At 44.1% G+C, this 25,648-nt stretch overlaps 1 protein-coding gene across 1 annotated transcript; it reads left to right on the plus strand.

Annotated features, from left to right (window-relative positions):
- Positions 1 to 1,601: 1,601 nt before the first annotated feature.
- On the plus strand, positions 1,602 to 25,217 carry PEDS1 (plasmanylethanolamine desaturase 1). The gene is made up of 6 exons (XM_072879545.1): positions 1,602 to 1,891; positions 5,631 to 5,750; positions 17,562 to 17,653; positions 19,190 to 19,334; positions 19,993 to 20,205; positions 23,454 to 25,217. The coding sequence occupies exons 1-6, from the start codon at positions 1,627 to 1,629 to the stop codon at positions 23,573 to 23,575; spliced, it is 957 nt and encodes a 318-aa protein (XP_072735646.1). The 5' UTR covers positions 1,602 to 1,626; the 3' UTR covers positions 23,576 to 25,217.
- The last annotated feature ends 431 nt before the right edge of the window (positions 25,218 to 25,648 follow it).

The raw sequence follows: 25,648 nt of genomic DNA on the forward strand, positions 1-25,648 counted from the left end.
CCTTAGGAAAGCCCAAGACCCTCACAAAGGTCTAATGAAAACATGGGCATCCCTCGACGCCAGAACATTCCCGTCACTCAGTCCGAACACAGCCCGGTCCGACAAATGGAGGCACCCCAAGCTAATGCCTTGAACTGGCTTATTACCCAATTAACAGAAAACAGAAAAATCCCCCCCTCAGATCGATACCGTCTTCTGCGTCAGCAGCAAATCATTATCATTTATAGTTTCCAGCAGTTGTGAGATACATACATATCCATATATAACTCTTGGTGAGTCCAGGACTCATCGAGTTCCTGAGCCATTTTTTCATTAAGAACCGCTAATTTGAGCACGTGATTCCAGCCAATTATTAATTAACCTGCGATCCTCCGAACAGCAGGGCGGACTCTGGGAGGCACACAGCATGCCGTGTAGCCCGCTTCGGAAAGGCGATTTCAGCGCGCCATGAAGCGACAATCCTTGAGCGACCCCGCACTCTCGGCTCGGTCGAGTTTTGCGCAGTTCCCGCCTGGTTTGGTGCAACCGGCATTTCTCCTCCCGCCCCCCGGCGGGGGGCCCGCAGGGCAGCCTCCGTGTCGCATCCTGCAGGAGCAGGGTCAGCACTTTCCCCTGGGGCGGGTGGGACGCGTGGGACGCGCTGTGCGCAGCCCTCGGGGTGGGCACAGCCGCAGGGCCCCGCCGACGCCGGCCCGGGGCTGCAGGTTGTGCTGCGCTGCAGCTCCTGCCTCGCTGTGTCGAGGCGCAGAGAAGCGTTTTGTTCGCCGCGGTGCATCGTCTGCGAGCGCGTAACCCTCGGGTCAAGCGGCCATCTGGTTCGGTGCTTCGGCCTCTGTAAGTGGATCCGTTTTTAACGTTGAAGTGGAATCTAATTATTTGCAACACTTCTTATTCCAGTGCTACTTTATTTGAGCTTCAAATAAAGCTGTTGCAAAAATTATTTTTTAGAGACATGATGTTGTACTTAAACATTGCCAGGGGCTTTTGTTTTCTTTTCTTTCCGTGCCGGAACGTATTTATTTGGGACCAGCGAGTGCCTCGGCGGCTGGCTTTGCCCGCGTCCGTTCGGAACACCGGCTGGCTGACCAAGCGAAGGGGCCCAAGACGGTTTTATGGGCAGGACTGCGCTCTCGGCGCGCCGCCGTAGGCGCAGGGGCCTCCGCAAACCCAGTCGCTGCCGCACGCCCGCGCACCGCCAGCGGCACCCGCGCACACGGTGACGGCCCGGTGGGGCCGGGAGCGGCGCACCGGGCAGCAGCGCCGCCAGGGGGCGCGCGAGGCACCGGCCGGCGGGGGGGGGGGCGGGGGGGGGGCGGGGGGCACTGCCGGGACCGCCCCCACCCAGCGCCCGCGGCACCGGCGCGGCCCCGAGCCCGGCCACGGCCCCGGCCCCGCCAGCGCCGCCGCCCGCTCCCGCCGCCGGCTGGGCCCGCGGGGCGGGGCGCCTCCAGCCGCGCCGCCGACCCTGCCCGCCACGCCATTGGCTCCTCCGCGCCGGGCGGCGCTGCCCATCGGCCCGGCGGCGGCGCGGCGGCGCCGGCGATAGGCGGGAGGCGGTGCCGGGGCGTGGCTAGCGGCGCCCGCCCGCCCCTCCGCCGCAGCGCCGCGGCGCGGCCCCATTTCCCGATGCTGCCGCGGGCCGCAGCGCTGGCGCCGGGCGCCTGGCCGGGGCCTGGGCGTCGCTCGCCGCCGCCCGCCGGCCTCGAGGAGGAGGAGCCGCCGCGGGGCCGGGCCATGGCGAGCGGCGGCGGCGCCGCCGCCGAGAGCGTCCCCCGCCGGGAGGAGGCGGCGGGGCCGCAGGCGGAGGCCGCGGAAGAGCCCGAGGGCGGCAGCCGGCGGTGGGGCGCGCAGCACGCTGGGGCCCGCGAGCTGGCCGAGCTCTACTCCCCAGGTGAGGGCGGCGGCGGGCTGCGCCCCGCGGGGCTGGGCGAGGGCGGGTGAGTGGGTGATTCCCCTCGGGGGGCTGGGGGCCGGCCGCACGCAGGGGCCGGGTGCCTTCGGGGGGCCCGGCTCCCCTCGGGGCCCGGCTCCCCTCGCCCTCCTCAACGACCGCTCTGAGGCAGCGCGGCCCCTCCCGGCGCGGCTGCAGGGAGCCCCGGAGGAGCGGAGGGGGCCGGGCCGGGCCCTGTCGGGGCTGGGCCCTGCTGGGCGCCGGGCGAGGCGGCCTGGGGCTGTCGGCGGGGGGATGCCGCATGCTGGCGGCCCCGCGCCCGTCTGCGGCCCGCCCGCATCTCGGCCTGGGCAGAGCTGGTGAGTGCGGCTGCTTGGAGCAGGTCTAAGAAACGGGCTGCGGAGCGGGCGACTGGCTGCATTTCTGGTACCATCGAGGGCCTTCTTGTTGGCTCCCGGTGTCTCGGGGATGTTTTGCCACGCCGATGGCTTCCCCTCGCTGTGTGCGGTGGGGAGATGCTTTTCTGTGCGGCCATCAAGCGACGCTGGCTTCCAGTCCTCCTTTGCGTTTGACACTTCTCATTTATAAACTGAGACTTGATAGGCATACTTAGCACACCACTTTTAAAGCAGACTTCTGAGAGGTTAAGAAAGCACTATTATGGAGAGGTTGGATGGTCAGCTTATGAAAAGGTGGCGGTATGGGACTGGAGTTGGTGTCTCAACTGCAGACCCATGGTCTGGCTGCTGGGGTGGAGATTTTCAACCTAGAACCTGCCCAGAATGCTCTTCCCTTTAAAAACAAACGAAACCAAAAAGTTAACCTTTCCATCCAAAGGCAGATGTACGAATTTAGTTGCGAAGCAAGGTAACAACAGAAGCTTTTGCTTCAGAATATTTGTTCAGTGAACTACTCTGGGACACCCAGTCCTGGCACCTCAGAAAGGGGCAGAGGGATGTCTGAATTTTTGTTTTGGCATTGTCTTCCTGAAGCTTGCTAGTTGTCAGAGCGCAATAAAGTGAGTGCAGCTGTTTGATTATGCTATGGAAGTAACTGCAAACTCCTTATAATAAAACACGTCATTTGTTTTTAGCTCCCAGTGTGAGCAACGCTAGGTGTTCTTGCCATTCCCAGTTAATTCATTTGCAGGTGAAGGATTAGGAAAGGGAAGACATGTTTCCAGCATCTTGCAGTTTCCAGCAGGTCAGCTGGACAGCTTAGCTTGCACATTCAAGGCAATTACTGGAAAAGCAGGTGTTCTTACTTGCACAGAGCCAAGTAATGATAAGAAAACAAATGCATTCATTAGTTAGTCAGTTTTCTAGACTGTTCAGGCAAGTCTGCCCATTTCAGCTTGTATTGGTCACCTCTTCCTTGCCCTGAAAGAAGGTGGGGTGTGACCTCTTTCAGCTGGTCTAGATAAGCAGTTCTGACGCAGGCAGTGACTGATTCCTGTGCTTTACAGAAAAGCAATCACTGACTTTAGTATTGCACTGGGCTCTTGCTCATAAGGAGAAGATATTTCTTCCCAAACAACTTGCTACCGTTATCTTTAGATGTAGACGGAGGTTTCTGGGAAGTCTGTGGAGTAGTATATGTATAGTGATATCTATCAGCAGTGAGCTGTGATAATATATTAGATGTGCAGTTTTTTTCTGGCGTTACATATATAACTTACATAAACAATGTCAGAATATGTGTTACAGTGGAAGCACGTGATGTTGAACGACTGAATTCTTAAGAACAGGGATTACGTATAATTGTGCAGAGTGAATATGACTCTTGAGTATTTCCACAATTTCTTTAAGCATATACTTTGTGGCTTTGACACCCTATTCCTTCATGTGGGACATACTTCTAAATTTGAGTGCTGTTTAAACACAAGTTATTGGTGCTGACTCCACTCCTTCGACTGATTCGCCTTCCCTGTCTGTCCAGAGCTGGGGCTGCGTTTCTGGACTCAGATATCTCCAGACAGTCGTCTTGGGATCCCTGTGTCCAGAGTACAGTGGTGTTTGCATAGAGTGAACTCGTGGGACTTGCTAGTAAAGAGCCTAGTGTTTCCCCAAAGTCAGCTAATTGTTCCATGAGGATCTACCCACTTAGCTCCTCTAATCAGGGTGTGGTTTTCTTATGCAGGAAGTGAGTGTTAATTAACTCTTACTTTCATTACTCCAGGGATCTCTTTATAGAATCTCCCGCATCGTGACCTGATGCTGTCTTGAAATATGCTTGTTCTTGTGTCTTAATTTAATTTTACAATTTTCTCCTCTGCCACTGCAGAGGATGTTAAATTATATACTCATGACCTTTCTAGAACAAAACTGAAGTTGAAAAGTCTTTTGTTCACACTTCTTTAAAATATTGCATTGTAGGCACATTGGAGATAATACTGATCCTCCTTTGATGTTCCTAGTTTTCTTTTCATTGCATGGTATAGTTGAGAAGAAGGACTTGATTCAGCATTTAGGAGGAGACATTTGACCAGACAGTAGGCCAACATAGAGGAGTAGTAGGAGAGAAGCTCCTATGCTGAACACATGCCAGACATGCGAGCATGCCTCCGCTCCTGTGCAAGGATGCACACCTCGCATGTAGCCCTCGCTGATTGTTCCCCCGCACGTGGTGCCAAGTGTATAAGGCTGCAGGAGGGAGTGGGGAATGGACTGCGGGGTTAACTGCTCTGGGAAGCCCTGGGTGAGAGACAGCTGTGCTGACAGGCCCCCTAAAATAGATGAAGACTGACCTGTCTGCTCCTGAGTGTGTTAGAGCTAACTACAGCCAGGGCCCTTCTGGGCCAAGGTGACAGCTCAGACCTCCTTCCTGGATTTAGGCATTAAAGGTCTGTTTCTGATGCCTTAATCCATATGGGTCTCAATACGCATTGAGTGTCCCCTCGCTCTCCGCATCAGTGCCTTGTGAGGATCTAGCAGTGATTGACAAGCAGAAGCTTTCTGCTGCTAATCTGAATATTCAAAGTGTTACCAGACTCTGAGGTGTCTGTTCTCTTTTTATAGGCAATAAATGAGAGTTTTGTAGAGGTACGAAGTAGTACAGCAAGGTACAAAAGAGAATTTGTGCCAGTTCTTTCTCTTTGCTTATTCTGTCTCTTGTCATCTCAGAATGGCTGAGAGGTCGTAGCCTTCTGCCTGGGAGGAGGAAGGCAAAGACAGGGCTGCAGGAGTTAAGTAAGCAAGCTTAAGAAGTATACTTGCAATGTTGGGAAAGTAATTTTAGGGCCACCAAAGTACAGGATGATGCTTTTTCCTGTTAGTACAACAGCTTTATTTACAAGCTCTGAGACTTTAAATATTACAGATCATAAGGTGATTTAACTACAGGGCATCTGAGGCCAGAAATTTGTTCCCAGATTCAGCCCTACCAGCAACACTGAATATTGAATGAAACACAAATTTGAAAAAAAAGATGTGATATGGAGGAAAGTTATGCCAGCAACTGCAGGGAAAAGGAAACTAGGACAATGTGAGATGATGTCTGATTTGTCCCTGTTATTTGGGCAAGGGCAGAGGGAAGGGGTTAGTAGTGGCTTGGGGAAGAGGAATGTCGTTCAACAAAATATGCACACCTCCCATGGATACATAAGTTTCTATTTCAGTTCCCTGTCAGACAAATGCAGTGTGTCATCCAGGCAGTAGAATAGTCTGTCTGTATTATTTCAGACTTCAAAATGTCCTCTCAGTTAAAAGTAAAACATACTTTTTCCCTTTTTTTCCAATAGGAAAGAGACTACAAGAATGGATCTCTGTCATCTTATGCTTCTCTCTGATCTGTTTCAATTTTTACAATCTTCTCTTCTACTTGCGACTGGAACACACGCCCTCTGTTATCGTTGGGATATGTAAGTAGGAACCGTTCACTGCTGTGAACAAGGCAAGACTGTCTGTTGTAATGCTGGAAACAAATGTGTGATCTTTTAGGCTCGACTTACTGTTGGAAAGGGAGAGGGATGTTTGCGCGTGTGCTATTGTAGTGCCTCTGAAACTGAGACCATCTGCAAAAATTGTTACTGCTTTCTGTCTTTTGTTTCAGTGGCTTCTCAGTATCCCCAAGGTGAAGTTTTTAACATAGCTAAGTTTGGTGTTCTTACGTGGTCGTTACAAGTGTGAGGACTATTGAGAGGGAAAATAGTGGTCAAGACTGTCAGGGTTGTAAACAAAATACATCGATCAACAAAAATATTTACAAGAACTTTTCAGAAAGCAAAAGCCCAAGAGAAATCTTATAAAAGGTGTTTCAGGCATCAAGCTGGCTTGATTTCTGGGGACCGATAAGTAAAACTGAGCATTTTGGAGTATTATGCTTTCATGTCAGGATGTGAAGTTTGGCCTTTATCCTGAGTGATGATTTTTCCATCAATGTAAGAAAAATTGCAGCTTTCTTGTGGTAATAAATGCGACTCTTGGTCTCTTATTCCTTCGTTTGATAGGAAGCGTAGGCAGGCAATCTGTCTTGTATCTTTGCCTTAGATGTGTAGAGATATGTAAGTTGGCTGGATCTTGGCAGTACAGAGCTGGCTGGTCTAGAGGCAGTGTGAATTGGTGATTTTACCATTTCAGTGAAGGAGAGGAAGAACTAGTAAAGGATTCTAGTTGATGCTGTACAGCTTTACTGATAGAATCGGGAATTACATGGAATTAGCTAAAGGAAAAACTTGTCTCGGAATAAGCTGGGTGTGAAAAGGGATTCCACAACATTCATTACATCATTCAAAGCCTAAATCTGTGCACAACTTGAATGTTGCTTAACACTAGGAGCAAAACGTGTCAGTGTTTACACAAGCTTTGTGTTACTAGTAGGGTATTGAAATGCTGTGGCACAGAAACTTTATTGAGAACAGGCAGAAGGGAGAGCAGTGGAGCAGGCTGAGCTGAAGCAAGTAGTCATCTGTGTCTGACTCGGTCTGTCGGCATTATCTGGGCAGCAAATGTTACTGGTAGCTGTATGGTCATGTATGTATGGGAGGGGACATGGGAAAAGGAAAGAGGATTAAATTTAGAAATTGGAAGAGTCAGCTCTGCCATGCATGCCTTTCCTACTTTTCTGGTAACCTTCTAACATGGGACAAGGGAGGGAAGAGCATAGTAACTAAGCACCAGTCTTCTACTGGACTTGCAATGCATACTGAATGCAATATTAACTACTTGTGTTGGGTATGTATAAGTGTTTACATATTTTTATAAGAATTGCCTTGTTAATTGAAAGGAGAACAAATGGTGTCATTTATTAGGACACCATATAAGCTAGCTACAGGTGTTCAGCTTCCATGCTTTATAGTAAAAGTAACTTTTCTATAAACTGTGTGAGGTGGTGTATGTTTTAGAAGAGAATGGTACTTGTTCATAATCACTGTTGTATATTGCTAATGATTTAAAAAAAAACCCAAACACAACAGCAGATTCAAACAGTGATATATGATAGATGCTATGAATTTTTGCCAAAGCTGAGAAGCGGTAATTCCTGATGTCTGTTTAAAGGTTGTTGGCTTTGTGTCGGGGCTACGGGGGAGCAGTGTCCTCCCACTATGAAGCATACCAGCTCACTTGGCCTAATTTAGTTGTGCCCGCTCTCAGCTGATGAGGTGGAGGTGTTGGGAGGAGCGGAGAAGAACCTGGCATGAGAACTGCTCCGTAATGATGAGGACAGATGTAGACAAGAGAATCGGTAATGATGGTTAAACCTGTTGTGCAATCTGTTTGCAACTGGCTTTCATCTCCAAGTTAATATTGATAAAAGCTTGAGTTCTCTGATATCCTGGTTACCAGTTTAACTGATAAAGCAACCAATTCACTGATAATATTATTTAAGTAGTAGTGAATGATTAAAGTAGCAGAATCTGGATTCTGTGTAAATAAAGTAGTGTGGAAATAACTGATAGTGTGTACAAAAATGAGTGCAATAAAATAATAAGTGCTGCACGCTATCTTGTTTTGCTATCTTCCTTCAATACGTTATTTCTCCAGATAAAGTGTGAATGATGTCTATAATTCACAGTGATGATTAGGTTTTATTAAGTTTTATGAAACTCATCTCCATAAATGTCCCGATTCCTAAATACTGCATGTAATACAATGGATAAGATGGGGAATATCGAGTCACAGACATCATCAGATGTGTTCCTATTGAAAGCTTTCCTGAAGCTTAGGTTGGAATATTGACCTTTGAGTTGAGATCACGAAATAAACATTCTGCTAATAAAGGGGTAGCTCTAGATCAAGTTCACATCAGGTCATTGGAAATCTGAAAGTGATCAGTGATCCAGTGGGCTGGATCTGATCAGCTGCACAAACCTCTTCATTAAGATGCATTGTTGGGACCCCCTGTGTACTCTTATGTAAATATATATTTTCTTTTAAGAAACAAGCAGTAGTTTGAACCTTCTGCATCACTTCACCTAGCCTAAACCCTATATCTATAACTAAAGGCTGTGTTATCTCTTCTTTTTTCATGCCTTTAAAGGCACATATAATTGTAACATGGGTAATACTGCAGATACCTTAATCTAAAAATTCTTAGGACAAAAAAGATCTGATCCTCCTCTTACTGGCAGTCCAAAAGCACTTATTTCGTTGTGCAATGTGAGCAGGCAGCCTGCTAAGCAGTGAACTCACGTGGCATGCTGTCATTTGCTGTGCTGGATCACCTACGGGTGCTCGTGCTGTGGAGTGAGGGAAGGCAGGCGAGAACTTTAGGGCGTTGTTTTAGAATAGCTCTTGAACTGGTTGTTTTCTGATGACTAAAGATGATCTTGCCGGAAAGGAAGAGGAACCCGTGTGAGTCTCTTGTCTTCCAGGCTGGATTAGCAGAGACATGAGACAATTTCCTTCACTTCCTCACTGTCAAAAAAAAAAAAAAAAAGTAGGCAGGGGATGGATTTTTTTGTTTCTGTGTTGAATCCAGTCATGCCTTATTCTGACTGTCTTCAGCTGCTGAGGAGCTATGAAACTTTTCCTTTTTGTGCACGCTGACAACTATGTACATTTGAATTCAGTATTTTATTTGCATGCACACGGTTAACTCCGGGGTAGGCTTGGTTAGGAAGGCTGGGTGTGGTAGAGGTTTAATACCCCCATTTTTTCAGCTGCAGCTGAACTGTCCCACTGCAGTAGGACCTCACCAAAACACCTAAGATTAGGCTTGAAAGCTCTTACACCTTCAGGTGAGTTTGTGGTGTCCAGCATATTATTCCATATACATGAGTTGTGTATATATATAGGTGGTATATTAATAGCATCTAGATAAAAAGTTTGGCAAGCTACACCATGGATTCTGGTTTTCATTTTTCCCTCCCTCCTCATGTCTTTGTATAGGGTTTTAAAGTATTTTTTCCAAATTGGTTGACTTGTTTCTAACATTTGAGTTTTATCTGCAGCCACGTTTGTTCTTAATAGATACTGTTTATTGCAGTCTTAAAAAAAAAAAATCAGTAAAGTTTGTTGTAACCTGTTTATATGCATAAGAACTACCCCACATAGGGCAGATATCTTTAGAAACATCTTGTGACACAACACAGTACAATTAATCATTGCTGACTTGAGAGAAGGGGAACTAATTTTTTTAAACCCATTTGAGGTATACATTTCATTATTGCAAATGTTGTGGGTTGGCTGGACAGAGCATGCAGAAAGAAATCGCTTAGTTCACTTTCAGAAAAGAAACTTGTTCTGATCAAGGCCCAAAACCTTTTTGTTTCAAGCTTGAGTAGCTCTGCAGAGCTGCACTTGGTTAGCTGCATTGCAGAGCCAAATGGTGTGTGCAATACATCTGAAAGCTCTGGCACACATTGGAGTAAAGGCACTCTGGAGACCATGAACGCTTTGTGGCATGGGCTGCTGTGTGTGTGGATCAGCCACTTCAAAGTCCTGCTGCCTTACAGCAAGAGACAGAACTGTAACGATGTCACTTCACTTTGGATTTACTTCTAAAGTGAGTTTCCACTTTAAATTTTGATTTAAAAGGTCCTTGAAATTACACCAGGGAAACCTCAGTTAAGTAAGAAAAATTATCCTTTACTTCAGTATTGGTCCAAATAAGCCAAATCTTTGTCACCTGCTGTCTCACCCCACCTGAAGGAGCTGTCAGTTACTGTATAGCTGTAGGTAACTTTGTGTTTTCCATCCTGAACTGTATTGTCTCTTAAACAGGGAGACTCCACAAGTTGTGATTAAATAGGCAAAGCTTTGATTCTATATTTTGTTGCAGTTCGTATTGCACAAATACAATTGCATTGCACTAACACGATTTGTATTGTATCTTCTTCTGTTGATCCATTTTGTAGTAGTTGTGTGTGTTAACGTAGGAGCTCTAGGCCTTTCCGGCACCAAAGAATCCTGGAGGCTGGTGGTCTTGAAAGTGGAATTATGGAGTATAATTGCTGGCTGGCACTCGGGCAGGTGATGTTGACACTGGTTATCTGTTCTTCATGTAACTTGGGTTAGGGGATGAACTTCCCAAGCGTGCTAGCAGCCGTTCTGGGGCAGGACGGATGAAGGCTGTACCCTGATGGGGAGAGGTGACCAACCCTGCCTGAGCGTGCTTACCCTGCTGGTGGGGGGAAGCTGGTGGCACGGCCCTGTCTGTGCGTTCCCACTTGTGTGCACGGCGGCCGTGCTATTGCTCTTTATGTCAGCAGCCACAACTGGGACAAAGAAAGCTCTGTGCGCTTGCCGAGTTGTCAGGGGCTCTCTTAAAGTTGCAGGGGACTTTGGCTCAAGGATTTAAGAAGTATAGGTCTTGGTGGCCCTGATTCACTCAGAGTAGTGCCTCTTGCGCTTCAAAACACCAACACACGCTAGAGTGTTGCCCTGATGGAGTGGGTTATAGCGAATATAGCTTGTATCAAAAATAGCATGGCCAGCAGGACTAGGGAAGTGATCGTGCCCCCATACTCAGCACTGGTGAGGCCGCACCTCGAATGCTGTGTTCAGTGTTGGGCCCCTCACTACAAGAGAGACATTGAGGGGCTGGAGCGTGTCCAGAGAAGGGCAACGAAGCTGGTGAAGGGTCTGGAGCACAAGGCTGATGGGGAGCGGCTGAGGGACCTGGGGTTGTTTAGCCTGGAGAAAAGGATGCTGAGGGGAGACCTTATTGCTCTCTACAACTACCTGAAAGGAGGTTGTAGAGAGGTGGGGGTCGGTCTCTTCTCCCAGGTAACAAGTGATAGGACGAGAGGAAATGGCCTCAAGTTGTGCCAGGGGAGGTTTAGACTGGATATTAGGAAATTTTATTTCACCGAAAGGGTTATCAAGCATTGGGACAGGCTGCCCAGGGAAGTGGTTGAGTCGCCATCCCTGGAGGTATTTAAAAGACGTTTGAATGAGGTGCTTAGGGACGTGGTGTAGTGGTGGTCTTGGTAGCGTTAGGTTTACGGTTGGACTCGATGATCTTAAAGGTCTTTTCCAACCTATACGATTCTGTGATTCTGTGAATGGTGACAGTGATCTGCTTCGGTGAGAGAGTGCAGGCCTTGAACAAGGCCGGTGTTACAGCTGCCTAGGTCCTGCGCCAGGCAAACGTTCAGGTATTGGGTCTCGTCTGGGTGCCAACCTGCACGCACAAAACTGCCTGCTGCTCCCGAGAGCTGAGCTCGCCCTGCTTGATTCCTGGGCCTTTTAAATGGATGAAACTGGAAGATTAGTTTGATTAGTCATACTAATGAAAGTATTGGATTTTTTTTTAGCGAGGGAAAATTTGCTCTCGGTTCTCATTTAGCATCCGTTGTTCTCTATTCTTTTAATCACTTTCTGCTGGGATGGCTTAATGGCTTTTTCTAGTAATGCATTTTCAGGGAAAAGAAGTACACACAATGGTACTTTTTGTTTAAGAACTCGAGACCTAGGTAAAGTTGTCAGGATTTTGTCATTTAAATGTGACAGGTGCTTGCAAGCACTCTATCAGCTGGAGAAATAGTAGGACTAGCTTGCTTTGTGCTAATAGACTAAGATTAAAGACATTAAAATAAAATTTGGCGGTTCCTTTCATTAAGTTTACTGGGTAGTGATTCTCAGCCAAGTCGTGCTTTTGGTAGATGAATATTTGCTTTAGGATCTGCAGCTGTTCAACTCCGGGGGAGACGGTACCCTGATTCCTCGGGATCTCCTTTTCCTGCTGGCTTCTGGCAGCATCGCAAGCTGCGTGGTTTCTGCCCTGAGGCTGGCGTTCAGGTCTGTCGCAGTGAGAGGTGAGGCGATGTGCCCCGTGCTCAGGCGGCATTGCTGGGAGGCAGGGGATTATACCGGCTTTCCCATAGCGGGGACCAACTGGAGTATACGGGGGAAGGAGAAGAAATGTCTGCTGTATGAGTGGCGTGCCAATCTTGCAAAATAAGCTTGTGTGACTTAGGATAGACTTTTCCCGTCTCTAGAGTGCATGTATTATAGACATGGCTTATTTGAAAACCCAGTTATAATGTAATATAACTACTATATATAATAATAATACATATAATATGCAGGCCCTTTTATTTCGTAGTTCAGCTGTGTTCTCTGCTTGCTTGCACTGTTAGGTCCAGTTCTGACTGTTTCTCAGCTTTAAATAGCCAAAATTATTAACTCTTCTTTTTTGCTTTTAAGCTGTTACACTTTATACTTGTTGAAATGTTCAGGGATTATTTTCTTAGCCTCATAACATGCCATGGTGTGTCAGATTCCTGCCTTCTCTGTACTGAAAGCCACTAAATGTGGAATGCAGATGACTAAGGCTTTTTATTTTTATAAGCCTATAAGTAAGAGACAACTGTTACTTTTTAGCATATTGATATTTAGAAAACTATTTTTCCTGTTGTGGAATTAGCCACTCCCCCAACTCTTTAATGCTGTCACATTCAACTGGTTCATACAGTCACTGATTAAAAATGACTGTACTTCTCAATGATGTTACACAATAGCATCAAGTTATTTAATAACATCTTATACTGTTTTTTTCCTCTCCAGAGACTCTAACTGAATTTTTACAGTAAATACAAAGCTTTATATACTCTACTGTAAGGCTTCTGCATTACAATTTGAGAATTCTATCTATGCAAAGCCAGGCTTACACTTGGCTCTGTAAAATTTCGGTGAAGTACAACTTTGTTGCAAACATACAGAATAGTTTTCTCTCTTGAATACCCTGTACCTCAAATGTCCCGCTCTCGCTTGGCTTCCTTCCGCTTGCGCCTGGGAGCAGCCAGCTTGCAGGAAGTGGTATGTGACTTGCTCACGAGAGAAGCCCTTCGTTAAGGTTGCCAGTTGTAACCTCTCCATTTGGTGCTTAAGCAAGGAAGAGGAGGAGTGGGGGCTCTTCTGTGACACAAACTCCTACACTTTATCTGGTTTCTGAACAGAACGCAAGCGGGAGCAAAGCCATCTTGTGTTGATTCTATGTTTGGGCCAGCTGCACTTCCAGCCCTGCAGGTGACTTGGCCGTCTGAGTGCCAGCGGTCGGGCTCTGGCACGTCTCCTGACTCGGGCGAGAGGCACTCCCTTCCCCGGAGGAGTCCCGAGGGTGCCGCTGTGCCTGTAGGCACGTCTGCGCACAGGATCACAGTACGGGGTGGCCGGAAAAGAACAGCCATTCTAGCAAGTGTGTGTCAGTCGTGTTCACTTGCTTTAAAACATCTGCTACTGGTTGAAGTTCATTTGTACACCTTTGCTCTCCCTGTATGCTAGGCCATTTTCTTTTCTCCTGATTCAGCAGTCTACTTCCAAGACAAAGAAATCCTGGTGTTTTGAGCAAGTTCTGCAGCTTGCTTCTTAACTGCAATGTCTTCTTCCCCTCCTCCTGTGTTTTCTGAATACTCGCCTCCTCTTCAGATATAAGCCATAGATGGGCTGATCCTCCATCCCACCGCTCAGCAGGCTGGAGTAGAACTAATGTGTACAGAGCAGTATTTCTCTAATACCTTACTGATACTGCTTCTAATGAGTGTGTGAATGCACCGTTTGCAGTTCATATGTACCAATACTGTGGATGTCCTGCTTTTTCTGACTTTATGATTAACTCTTAATTCATGTTCAGGGCTATCAATCTTATCTTGCCCTCCCAACCTTGATATGACAGAGCATCAAGATCTTATACCACCTTAGAGAAGCAGCTGAACACCTGTGCCTTGGTTTTCCCATTTTAACTAAAGACAGTGCTAGGTATATGAGAATATTGAGTTCAATTCATTGCTGTCTATGCCTTCTGAGTCTGGAGACAGGATGCAAACGAAGTGGTACGATGCTAGTCATGTATAAGCTTTGGTATGGTTTTTGCTCTTTTGTTACAACTCGTCATACACAACTGCTGAAGAGTGAGCAAGCCCTTCTGCAATACAGCTGAAATATGATTACTGGTAGTTAGGTTTTTCAGATTGCCTTAGTATAATGCACTGCTTCAGGCACCCTTCAGTCTTTCCTCTTAGCTTCCTACCAGCTGACATCAAAGTAACATGCGAAATGTCTATTGAACTCACAGTATTTTGCCTCTATTTCTGTTGTTCTTCCTGCTGTTATTTCAAGCTCTGATAATGCAGTGTGCTGGAGGCGGTGCGGGTTAACAGAGCGATTACCTCAGTGAGGATGGTGTTTTAGTTGTTGCAAAGTGAAGTGGTGTTTGGATATCTTCCTGCTGAATCAAGGCTGTTTGCTCTTTCAGCTGCTAGCTGCAGATCTAAAAGCTATTGGGCTCCACCCTGTCTCACTGTAGCTTACATGTGTGGTCTGAAACAAAAACAAGTGTACAGAATTTACTGCTTATAAAAATAAGCTATCTTCAGTACAATAAGGTGATACATAAAGGATGAAGTGTCTCCTGCTGTATTTAAGAGTTTGGGCCAACTAGATAATGGATTCAGCAATGGGGATTGATTTCTAATATGAAAAGAAAGCCTTTTGGGGTAGTAGTTGCTACTAAGCCTGATGTTATTTCTTCTCCCTTTTTGAAAATGAAAGGTGAGGGGAAGGACTGCAGAGGCAAGGGATCAGCTAAGGAAAAGGTAACCACGAGGTGAGGTGTATCTGAAATATGCTGTGCTGCGTGCACTGTAGGTAACTGCTGTGCCCTGAAGATGAAGAGCATTTCATCAATAGTAACAGAACAACCTTGTCCTCTTTCATGTTCTAAAAATTATCTGCTCTTTAGCAATCCTGCTAATGTTACAAGAACTTCGTTAAACTAGACTCTCAAGGCAGCTGACCTAAGCGTCCTGATTGGCATAGGAAAATCAGGCAAAGTCCAGATCATGACCAAGGTAAATAAGTTGTGTGATTTATGGGGAAAGATGCACATTTGTTGTTTTTGTTTCCTGGCATATCTCAGATTGCTTTTAAGTTTCCATGAGAGAGGGAGGAGTAACAAGATGCCTTGGAGTCAAAGCAAGATGAACCAGTATTCCAACAATTTTAACTTTTGGTTTGGATTATAAGTGAGTTGGAATTGTCTTGCCTAACATCTTAGCAGGCAGAGGGGTGCCTGCCTACCACAAAAAGCCTCAATTCTATAAATGAGAAACTGTGCTTGAAGAAAGTCTTCAGATGCTGAGAGAAACAAATGCTGGCTAGTGGAGGAGAAAGCCAGGAATTCTCCTGGCTTCACAGACATCTGAAGAAGAGTTGGTGAGGCAGGCAGGGCAAAAATAAATTTCCTGCATCACCTCTGGTTTTGCAACTCCCTGCTCTTTCTGGTGCAAAGACCGTGTTACAGTGGGTGACTTCTGTAAACAACCCGATTTTTGTAAATATCAGCGGGGAAAACTAAAGAACTATGTTCCAGCCACTCTGACCTGGCCCTGTGACTACTTCTCTGGTTTGCGTGGACACTCAGTCTTCTGTGAGAACTGCCAGACATGCCAATAGTAAGTGACTCTGCCTTATGCTCTGAGCACCAAATGAGAGTAGGGAATTGCTAACTGAGCTGCTTTGAAACATATGTTTCGAACACATAATTTTTGGATTTCTGTTGCTGTGACTCATTTAATAATAGACTGCAAGATCAGTATATAGCGCTTTAATTGGCATGAACTTTGTATTAGATTTTGAGGGGTTTGCACTGAGATCAGACGCTATCAATTCCCAGGTATACTGTAGTAGCACAGTACGCAGCAGCTGTTTTGAAATCTGGGTCGTGCTTCTGCTGAATTCTTTTAACCAGACCTGGAGGTAAGAAGCGTGTGCTGCCTTCCCCTTTCAGAACCTGAACGCTGGCTCTGCAGAGAATCACCAAGTATGCTTGTATACATATTCAATGGGTGGTTGATCTCAGAAAAAATGGACAGAAAGATCTTTCTGATATTTTTATTAACCTGAAGGGATGGCACTGTGGTGAAAAAGGATCCCGATTCTTAGTCTGGTTCATTCTTCAGCAAATCTAGACTCCATCCTGTCCTGGTTAATCTCTCTCGAAACCTGCTCAGAGCAAGATGTGCAGGTTTGAACTGGTACCTCTTGGTGGCTCTGTTCTTTAAAGGGCAGGGTCTGACTGTCCTAAATCCTGCAAGCGTAGAGGTCCCAAGGCAGTATCTTGCTCTTTGCTGTGTTGCTATAGCCATATTGCTATGCCGTATGCCACATTTCCCCAGCCTCTCCATTAAAAACAAGGGAACTTCTTTGGCAATCTTCTCTGAATTTTCTTCCTCAAAAGCATAAAGACCCTGGAAGTAGAGCTCAGGCAGGAGGGTGTCTCAAGCTGTGTTGGAGACTTTGTTACTAAAGGGATTGGGAACCTGGGAGTTGGACGACTTCTGCAGGTGAAGAGTGATAGGTGTCTGTTAAACACCTCCTGACAGATCTAGGACTAACTGGAAAATATACAGCTGTTCTGATCAAATAACATCTCTTACATCCTTACTTTTAAATGTCACCATTAGCCAGAAACTTGGATAGGTAGATTTTCCAGAACATGAAGGCAAAAATAGGGCCTTATGTGCAAGAACTGAAAATCACGTTTATTTGGCTGCAGTTTTAAATTTATTGTGGTTGGCAGCTAGAAAAATCTTTACGCTTGTTGCAACAACCTCTGTTTAATGGTGTATCTAACTTAGTATGCAAATATCGCAAGTGTACAATGTCCCTTACAGAGAATTGTTAGCGTGGTTTCTGGGGCCTTGCCTATAGCTTTGCAGATGCCACAGTCTTGAAGTTGTTTGATGTTCCAATCTTATTTTGTAAATAGTATTGCTGTAACCAGGAGTGGCTTCTTAAATTAGTGCTTATCTGTAATCATTGGAGTTCACTGCTTCTTCTTTATAGACATAAGGGATCAAGGGAGAAGAGGAAGGGTCTGCAGATAGTATTGTCTGTTGGGATGGCTTTAACAGCTATTTTATAGCCGAGTACTCTGTTAAATGCTACTGAAGAAGAGGGTAGGCAGATCTAAGTGATTCAGTTCTAACTTACTAGTATTTTCTATACCAGCAATTGTAAAGATTTGTCAAGCTCTTCTGCAGAAGGTGGGTTAAACACAAAATCTTGCTATGGATTTAATGAAGATTGTAACCGTCCAAATGGTGCCTTGTTAACCTCTTTTTCTTAGTTGCCTGACCTTATGTTTATTCAGATTGGGTAGATCTCATGTGGCTGTAAATATCTAAATTAGAGGTAGATAAACAAGTAAACTTGTAAAACAAGTATAAAATGTGAATATATCAGTAAAAATGCTTGTGTATATCTAACGGTGTCTCTCCGCATTCAAGTTGCAGGAGTTATTACGGCTGACTTTCTATCAGGATTATTTCACTGGGGAGCAGATACCTGGGGATCTGTGGAGCTACCCATAGTTGGAAAGGTTTGAGATTCTTATCCTTAAGCTTGAAAAAGTTATGAAATAATACTTTTCTGAAACACTTCCAGTATTCCCAGCTGTGTTAGTGTATATAAGCTGTATCTTTCTTGTAGTCTTGCTAATGTAACCAGCTCCCCCACCCCCAGAGCCCTTCTCCAGTAAATGGCACGGTATGTTGCTGGTAAAGTGCCATGTTTACGCTTGGCCTAGGTGACATGTGCAAGGTGACACTGTTCCATTTTTATCACCTTGTTTAAGGTTTGCACACAGTTTTGCAATGCCAGTGTTCGCAGACCTTCCCAAGGTACTGTGGGAATGGCCTGTGACACCACAAGCGTAGAAACCTGGCAAGGTTGGTGTAGATCTTCCAAAAGGCCAATAAACACAGAGATGTGGAGAATTGTTCCTGTAGCTAAACTCTCTAAAAGCTGTCTTGTAAAACATGAAGACACTCCAGTAAGAAATCTTTCCAGTTCTCTGTGCTACGGCCCCTATTGTAGATGTAGTAGTATTAGGATGGTGATGACTGAAGATTTAGATTTGAGATGCATCATACATCTGCACCTACAAATACCAGATGCTTAGTGGAAGGTGAACTGACTTCTATAATAAGCAATAATCTGTTTTTTAAAACAAACTTCTTCATAGCTACCATTAATTACTCCTCACAGTGCAATATTAGAAGCATCTCTATTAAAAAAAAGTATATGGGATATTCCTTGTAATTATCCAGAAATACATGAGCTAGAAGAGCAAAATTAAGACTGTTGGTTTTAGGCTTATTTTTGTTCACCTTCAATAGAATTAGTAGTCCTTGGATCCCTGTATCTCTGGACCATAGTTCAAAAAAAAAAAAGCACTGCAGGAGGCTATGCACTAAATAAACAAGAGTTCAGACTGATCAGGACACCTTGGCATAGACTGTACATGACGTGTTAAAGGCAAGTAAGTATACTTGTTTTACTGTCCCAGTCCTACCTATCACATTTGCTCTGCCTCCTCTGGGATTGTGCATTCAGATATGATTTCTACTCCTAGAGGAGACTCTTGTATAGTTGGTTTGACTTGCATTGGTTGGTCTGGTCATTGAACTTGCATTTAGTCTGTTAATGCTGTCATCTGTAGCCCATACAAAATGTTAGGCTGAATTTTTTGGGTTTTAGTGTGTTCTTGGTTTATGCTGCTTAGCAAGTGCCTTATATTTGTGAATTTCACAGGCTTTCTTTGTCTGTGAAATTAAGATGCTGATGCTTTGTTTTTGAGATCTAGAGACTAAAGGTCTTAAGTGAAAATTAAGAATAAAACTGAAAAGCAATGAAAAACTGGATTTGAGTCTGGGAACTGAATTGCATTGCAAATGTAAATCAAAGTGTTGTCCTCACAAAAGTTTGAATCCTGCTTGCATGCTTTGTACTATGGAACTCTCTTACATTCAAATCTGACGACTGAGTTTATGTGAGGTTTTGGGGGGTTTTTAAATTTTTCTTTCCAAGATCATTATTGAGCTGTGGTGTCATGTTTTTCAATTTGTTTTTTCAGGCTTTCATCAGACCCTTTAGAGAACATCATATTGACCCCACAGCAATTACCAGACATGATTTTATAGAGACCAATGGAGACAACTGCTTTATGACACTGGTCCCGTTGGCAAACATGGCATACAAATTTGTTTCTTTTTCCCCAGGTAAGCTGTTACTTCTGACTTATGTGGATTTAGCATTTTTGTTGATATTTAAATGAACATTTGTCTGTGTGAGGCTAGGAGAAATCAATGAATGTGAGATGACAAGTAATAGCTGTTGGAAGCATGATGCTTCTGGGGGGAGGGAGGGAAGCTTTTCTTTTCTTGAAGGTGGAGCAACTAGAAGGTGGGACAGCTAGATTCTGTAGCTCAACAGAGAATCTGTGGCTGAAGTCTTGCAAGGAAGCATTAGAAGTTACAGTAAATACTCTTCTTATAAGAGGGATCAAGCTATGTATATAGGGAAAGTAATTGTTCTAAAGTGTATAAAAATGCTTCATCTCTGTGTAGAAGTACTTTATCTGCAAACTACAAGTGCAAAAATTAAAGGATTAATTTAATTTTATAGATGGTAAACTCAGAGTTTAACTTCCTGTTTATGGCGAGTCGACAGACGTTGGCACTTACCAGCCTGTCTTGTGACATTCTGGAATTGCTTATGGCTCACTGGCTCTCATGACACTTCTGCCAAAGCAGCTTCGTTGAGGCCGTTGTTAGTTCCTGCAGCACCAGGCAGCTCTGTCTGGGCAAGACATCATTTTCCTAGTAGAAATTTACCTTTTCATAAATGGTATTTAAAGATACACATCTTGTTTTGCAGAGGCATTATATGAAACATGTCCTTGGGAGTGTTATGTCTTTGCCCTTATCATCTTCATAACCATGACGAACCAGATTCACAAGTGGTCTCACACGTACTTTGGTCTTCCACGCTGGGTCATATTTCTACAGGACTGGCATGTTATCCTACCACGGAAGCATCACAGGATCCATCATGTGTCTCCACACGAGACTTACTTCTGCATTACAACTGGTACTGCCATCTGGTTCATACTGCAAGCTCTCTTTAGTCCAGTGCAATTCACCTGGCAAGACGTAATTTAGTGATGGCCTATATTAAATACCTAGAAAATTACATGGTGAAGTTAACCGTGCTCTTAGCCACACAAGCTCTTAGCAAAACTGTAGTTGTTTTTGTTGCATAAAAAATGTGGGGGGAAAGTTCATGATTGGCTAAAAGATAACTTTCAGCCTGACAGGGTAGTCAGTACTAAGATCCGATTTCATGATATCTTGGTAATCTCATGCTAGCAATGGATTTTGTTCATTAAAGTCTTAAAGCTGCTGTTCCTTCAAAAGAGCATGTCATCTGCAAGTGCAACGTACCTTGAATGCTCATTTCTAAAGCAAAGTTTCTGGATTTTCAGCATTCATTCATTCTGATTTGGGGAAGAGGAGTGGACAGGCTTGCAGAAAACTGGCTTTAGGTTCCTCTTATCTCTATTGAATTTTATGCCCACTGTACAGGAGGGTATATTCAGTCACCAGTGTTGCACAATCCTGAATAAGTTACCAAGGTAATCAGACAGCTGGAAATAAACCACTCTGGTTCTTCATTCTGTCATTGGCTTTGACAAACAGTTTATGTCTGTTTTGAAATCTCTGCCAAGAAACAAATCTAGTTCTCATGACCAGAATGTCATGTAAAAACATGGTACAATTAAGAAGCCTGACTTGACAGATGATGGCAAAAATCTTGCCACCTTAAGAGCTTTTTTCAGTCCTACTATGTCCTGAAAGTTTAAGCCTGACCATTATTGGCAGTCTTGGGCTAGTTGCTTTTTTCTCATTAAAAAAAAAAACCCATGTGCTTCTGTTCACTCCATGCTTTCTGTAAGTGTTCACACCATGCTAGTCTGACATAACACAGCACAATAAGATTGTATACTTGGATTTTCCAGTGGAGCAAAGTGTTTCTGCAGCCCTAATTCTCTTTCTTCTAGAGTAGAAGTGAGGAGGAGGACAGAAATATGCAATCAATGTGCTATTTAAAAGGAGCCTTTACTTGAGTAAAACAGGACTAGTTATTGTAACGCACTTGTTTGGACTTGGCTCTCTACTCTTAAGTCACTGAGAGTATAGTCGGCTTCAGAGCTGACCTGTGTATGTAAAGGTCTGCCCCTGTATCGTTGCCAGGGAAGGTGTCCGATAACAGAGCTTTCTGGCGTTCCCAATGTTAAAGCTTTCGGACTGACTGCCGTTTTTAGACACCAGGAAGGAGTAGTCCATTCCTTGAGGGGTGACGGCTGTGTTAATGGGAATTGCATGGGCTGACTTCCCAAAGGGCATCTGTATACAGTGAGTGGAGTGGAGCTGCAGGATCGCAGGTGAGCTAGGAAAGGTCGCGTCCAGCTACCGAAGGTGGCTGAAAACAGTGCCTGTCTTAATAGATCATTAAAACTAGTTGTGTCTGATTAGGAATGATCTAATTCTCCAGAAATACGGTATTTTTCAGCAGTGAATATCCTGAATGTTCTCTCCCTTTAGTATTTCTGTCCCATAAATAGCTATACACATAGTGTAAGACATCACCAGCAAGAACGGTTGTTTTCCTTCTGCTGGCTGTGTCACCGCTGTAGGGATGGTACGCGGACGCAGCAGAGCTGGCTCTGTGGCAGCTTTTTTTTTTGAAGGTGGGACAGCTAGATTCTGTAGCTCAACAGAGAATCTGTGGCTAAAGAGTCTTGTAAGGAAGCATTAGAAGTTACAGTAAATATTCTTTTTATAAGAGGGATCAAACTGTGCATATAGGGAAACTCATTGTTCCAGTCTTGCTCGTGCTATCCTGTGTTTTAGCTCTTTCCTCTAACATGAACCGCTGCTGCTAGCTCACTGTTTCCATTGTGGTAACAACTTCTTCATTCCTGCCGCTCCTTTGGTTTTGTTTTCTTATGCTTTTTTCCCTTTTCCAGAAATGTACATGGTGTAATGTATAACATGTGCTTACAGGACAGTGCTCTAAGTGTGGGATAACTAATATAACCCTGCGTACATCCATCTCTTCCTGGTTGTAGGAAAACTTCTACAGGGAAATAACATTTCCTGGTGCTGATTTCTTTTGGTTTTCCTAGTTTTACAATGTTTAATAAAACAGAGGCCTAAAGTTACTATATAATACGTTGTAATAAAACCCTGTGAAATTGCCTGTTTATGCACTCTCCTGTCAGTTATATGTAGTTAGGTTGGCATCAAAATACAGTATCAGAAAATCAAGTTAATGTACTAATTCATATCCTAAAAGTGAAACATAAAGCCCTACTGAATTCAGGGTGAGGCCTATTAAGCCTGTGTGAGTTCCAGCCTCATGGTCTGTACAGTGCAACATTTCTACAAAGCATTCAAAATACCCTAAATCTGTAGGCTAGGAAAGATGCATTAAAGTCCTGTTGCATGCAGAATATGATGGCACTTACTGCCATTTTTACATAAAATGGTAAAAGCCTGTCCCATATCAACCTGTTACAGCCTTTCTGGTTACTGGGAAGCAGAAGTGCTCTGTTAGCAGAGTTGCACAGCTTTGGGAGCGTGCTGCTAGGGGTGCTGCCCTTCTGGTCCAGGACGCGTCCAATGCCAGCTACCGTTAAACGCACTGTGGTACTACCACAAGATTTCCCCATCACAGGCTTCCTTAGCAATCAGCTACACAAACTTTAATTTTGCCTACGGAGAGCATAATACGTTTAAGTTCCCTTAAAAATGAAAATTGGTGTTGGAACTATCTAAACTTGAGGCTTTATATGAGAAAAAACTTTGTTTGCTGAGCCTTAGTGGTGTTTAGGGGTTTTTTTAATTTCTTTTTTTCTAGAAACTGTGGCTTTGATAATGTATTTAAGATTTCAGAGACATGTTGTGTGTATTTACTTTCTTGCTGAACTACCTCATGAGAGAGACGGGGAAAAGCCAAGCTGGCTTTGGTGATGGGGAAACTAATTGGGGAGAAATAGCTGAAATTGTTGGGTTGGGGTTTTTGTTTGGTTGCTTAAATTTCAATACTAAATCTAAGGTGCTACTAATATAAATGTTTTGCTTCTATCACAAATCATTCAACTTGATGGTCCCTTTTCTGATATCTTTGCAATGGCAATAGAGTAGTCCACCTCTGAACTCCCCTTACATTTACCTTGTGTTTAAATTAAAGAATGTTATTAAATAAACATTGCAAGACATTGAACTTTGGATGCTATGACAAACTAATCCTTTTTCTCCTTTGCGATCACTTAGGTTGGCTGAACTATCCATTAGAGAAGATAAGATTCTGGAGGTGTTTGGAGAACATTATCCAAGGAGTTACTGGGGAGAAGCCAAGAGCAGATGACATGAAATGGGCTCAGAAAATTAAATAACTTTTGCCAGCCTTCTGCAATCCTTAACTTGTTGCCAATGTTGTTTTTTAAAAAAAAAAAAGCCATCAGCCAAATTCAAGACCTGCAAAGAAATAACAGACTCTAAAGCACAAACTAAAAAGTGCTAACACAGACTGTAATGAAAAGAACTAATTCTTAAAACAATACTTGAAATGAAGATAATTACTGTTGCTGAGCACCTTTTTGTTTAGCCATGTCTGCTTACATCTTAGAAAATACTTCATCACTGTATCTCATAAGGCTATCGGGCAAGCCAGAAGTCAGGACAGTCACTCCATTGGTACATGGTGGCGTAGTAAATGTGTGTTGTATCAACATTATTTAACACTTCAAAAATAGCTTGTTGCCTAAGACCTATAGGGGGAATGGTGACAACAGTTTGTCACTTCATGTTTGAGTCCAAATACACTGCATGAAAACAGTGTGTCAGAGTAATGGAAGCCTATAAAATCATCACTGTTCAATGCACTTAATGATTGATAAACTTACAGCTCTACCTTTGCTATCATGTTAAATCTAATTGATGTAATGTGGAACAGACTTTGAGAATCCCACTCCACCAGTGGGCCACAAATCCTCAAGTGTCTTCAGTTTCCCTTAAAATAAAATAGTTCTACTCTCTCTGTGGAATCGAGCAAACCGTTTCTGCATAAGCCTTCAACTTAACAAGCCTCTGAGGAGAGAGAGGGCACCCAGTACAACACATGCTCATGTTTGTTCATGTGGTGTGCTCACTGAGTCTTCTATTAAGTGTTTCCTACCCTGAATAATGTTTAAACATAAATGTTTAAAATAGTTCTAGCATTGAGCACATTGCAAATAGCTGTATTCAAGAGCTCAAGGTATCAAACTTGTAATGTTAGAAGGGAAATGTCAATGACTGGTGTTTTGTTCTTTTTTTTTAAGGTGCTTGCTTGTTTCTGTAAATATAATATAAAGCCTTAATCTCTTCTGGTGTAATGGAATAATATTTTAATGTGATGTTTGAATGTATATAATATATTTATAACAAAGCAGTTGGATAATACTAATCATGTTTGTTAAGTCTTGTTGCTGTTCTTCATTCATGCAATGTCAGCACTTAGTCCAAGATCTTGATCACTGGTTGCAAAATGCTTCATGCTACTCCAGCCACCTGAAACACTTTGCAGCCTGTTAGGTCTTGTTTAGGTTGAAGGGATCAATTGTTTGTCAGCATTGTAGGAGCTTGACACTATATTATGCCAGACTTCAACACCTTTCAAGAAGTGCAAGTAATTCTGCTTTGGACGCTAAGGAGTGACTCTGCTGGATTGGAGGGGGGGAGAAGTTTCCTTAAGAACATGCAACAGGCACTTGTATCAACTTAATGTGATTTGGATCTTGTTTAATTCTTTCCTAAATGAAAGCTTACTGATGGTCAAATCTAAGACTATTTTCCCTTCCCTAGTTGTAAGTAGTGTTGAATTCAACTATATTTTCCTGAAGAGCATGGTAAGGTGTTTTGAGTCATAGGTTTAGACTGTCCTTGATCTCAACCTCTTCATATACAACAGACCACAACTTCTGAAAGGGTTGGGACTTGGCAACTTCCTTCAGTGGAAACTGCTGAATGCAGATGCGTCTGAGCTGGGTTCTGCAGATTAAAGTTGCAGTTGGTACCTTGGTTACAAAATATTTAATGTGTGTAAATGTTTCATACCCTTGGAGAACTTTATACCATTACATGAAACTATTGTCTATTCCAGTTGTCACAGTCAATATCAGGTCTCATGGTAGCTTTGACAGTAAAGAACACTTAGGAGTCTCAAAATGCATTTAGTTGAAATTGGAGGAAGAGGGAGGAATACTCCTTTAATGCTGTTACTGTGGAAGATGGGGGTGTGATTTCATACTGTCTTTGGTGAAAAGAGCAGGTTTTCCCCTTTTTCTCCCACCCATGCCATCAAAAGCCTTGGCAAAGAAGGCCATGTATAAGAACACAGAGCACTGGGAGGAGCAGCCAGAAGGTTGCAGGCATGGTTAGGGAAGGTTGTTTCAAGCTGGCAGGTTCTTTGTTAATTATTGCCTGCT

Source organism: Ciconia boyciana, chromosome 14, assembly GCF_034638445.1.
Source record: "Ciconia boyciana chromosome 14, ASM3463844v1, whole genome shotgun sequence".
NCBI lineage: Eukaryota > Metazoa > Chordata > Aves > Ciconiiformes > Ciconiidae > Ciconia > Ciconia boyciana.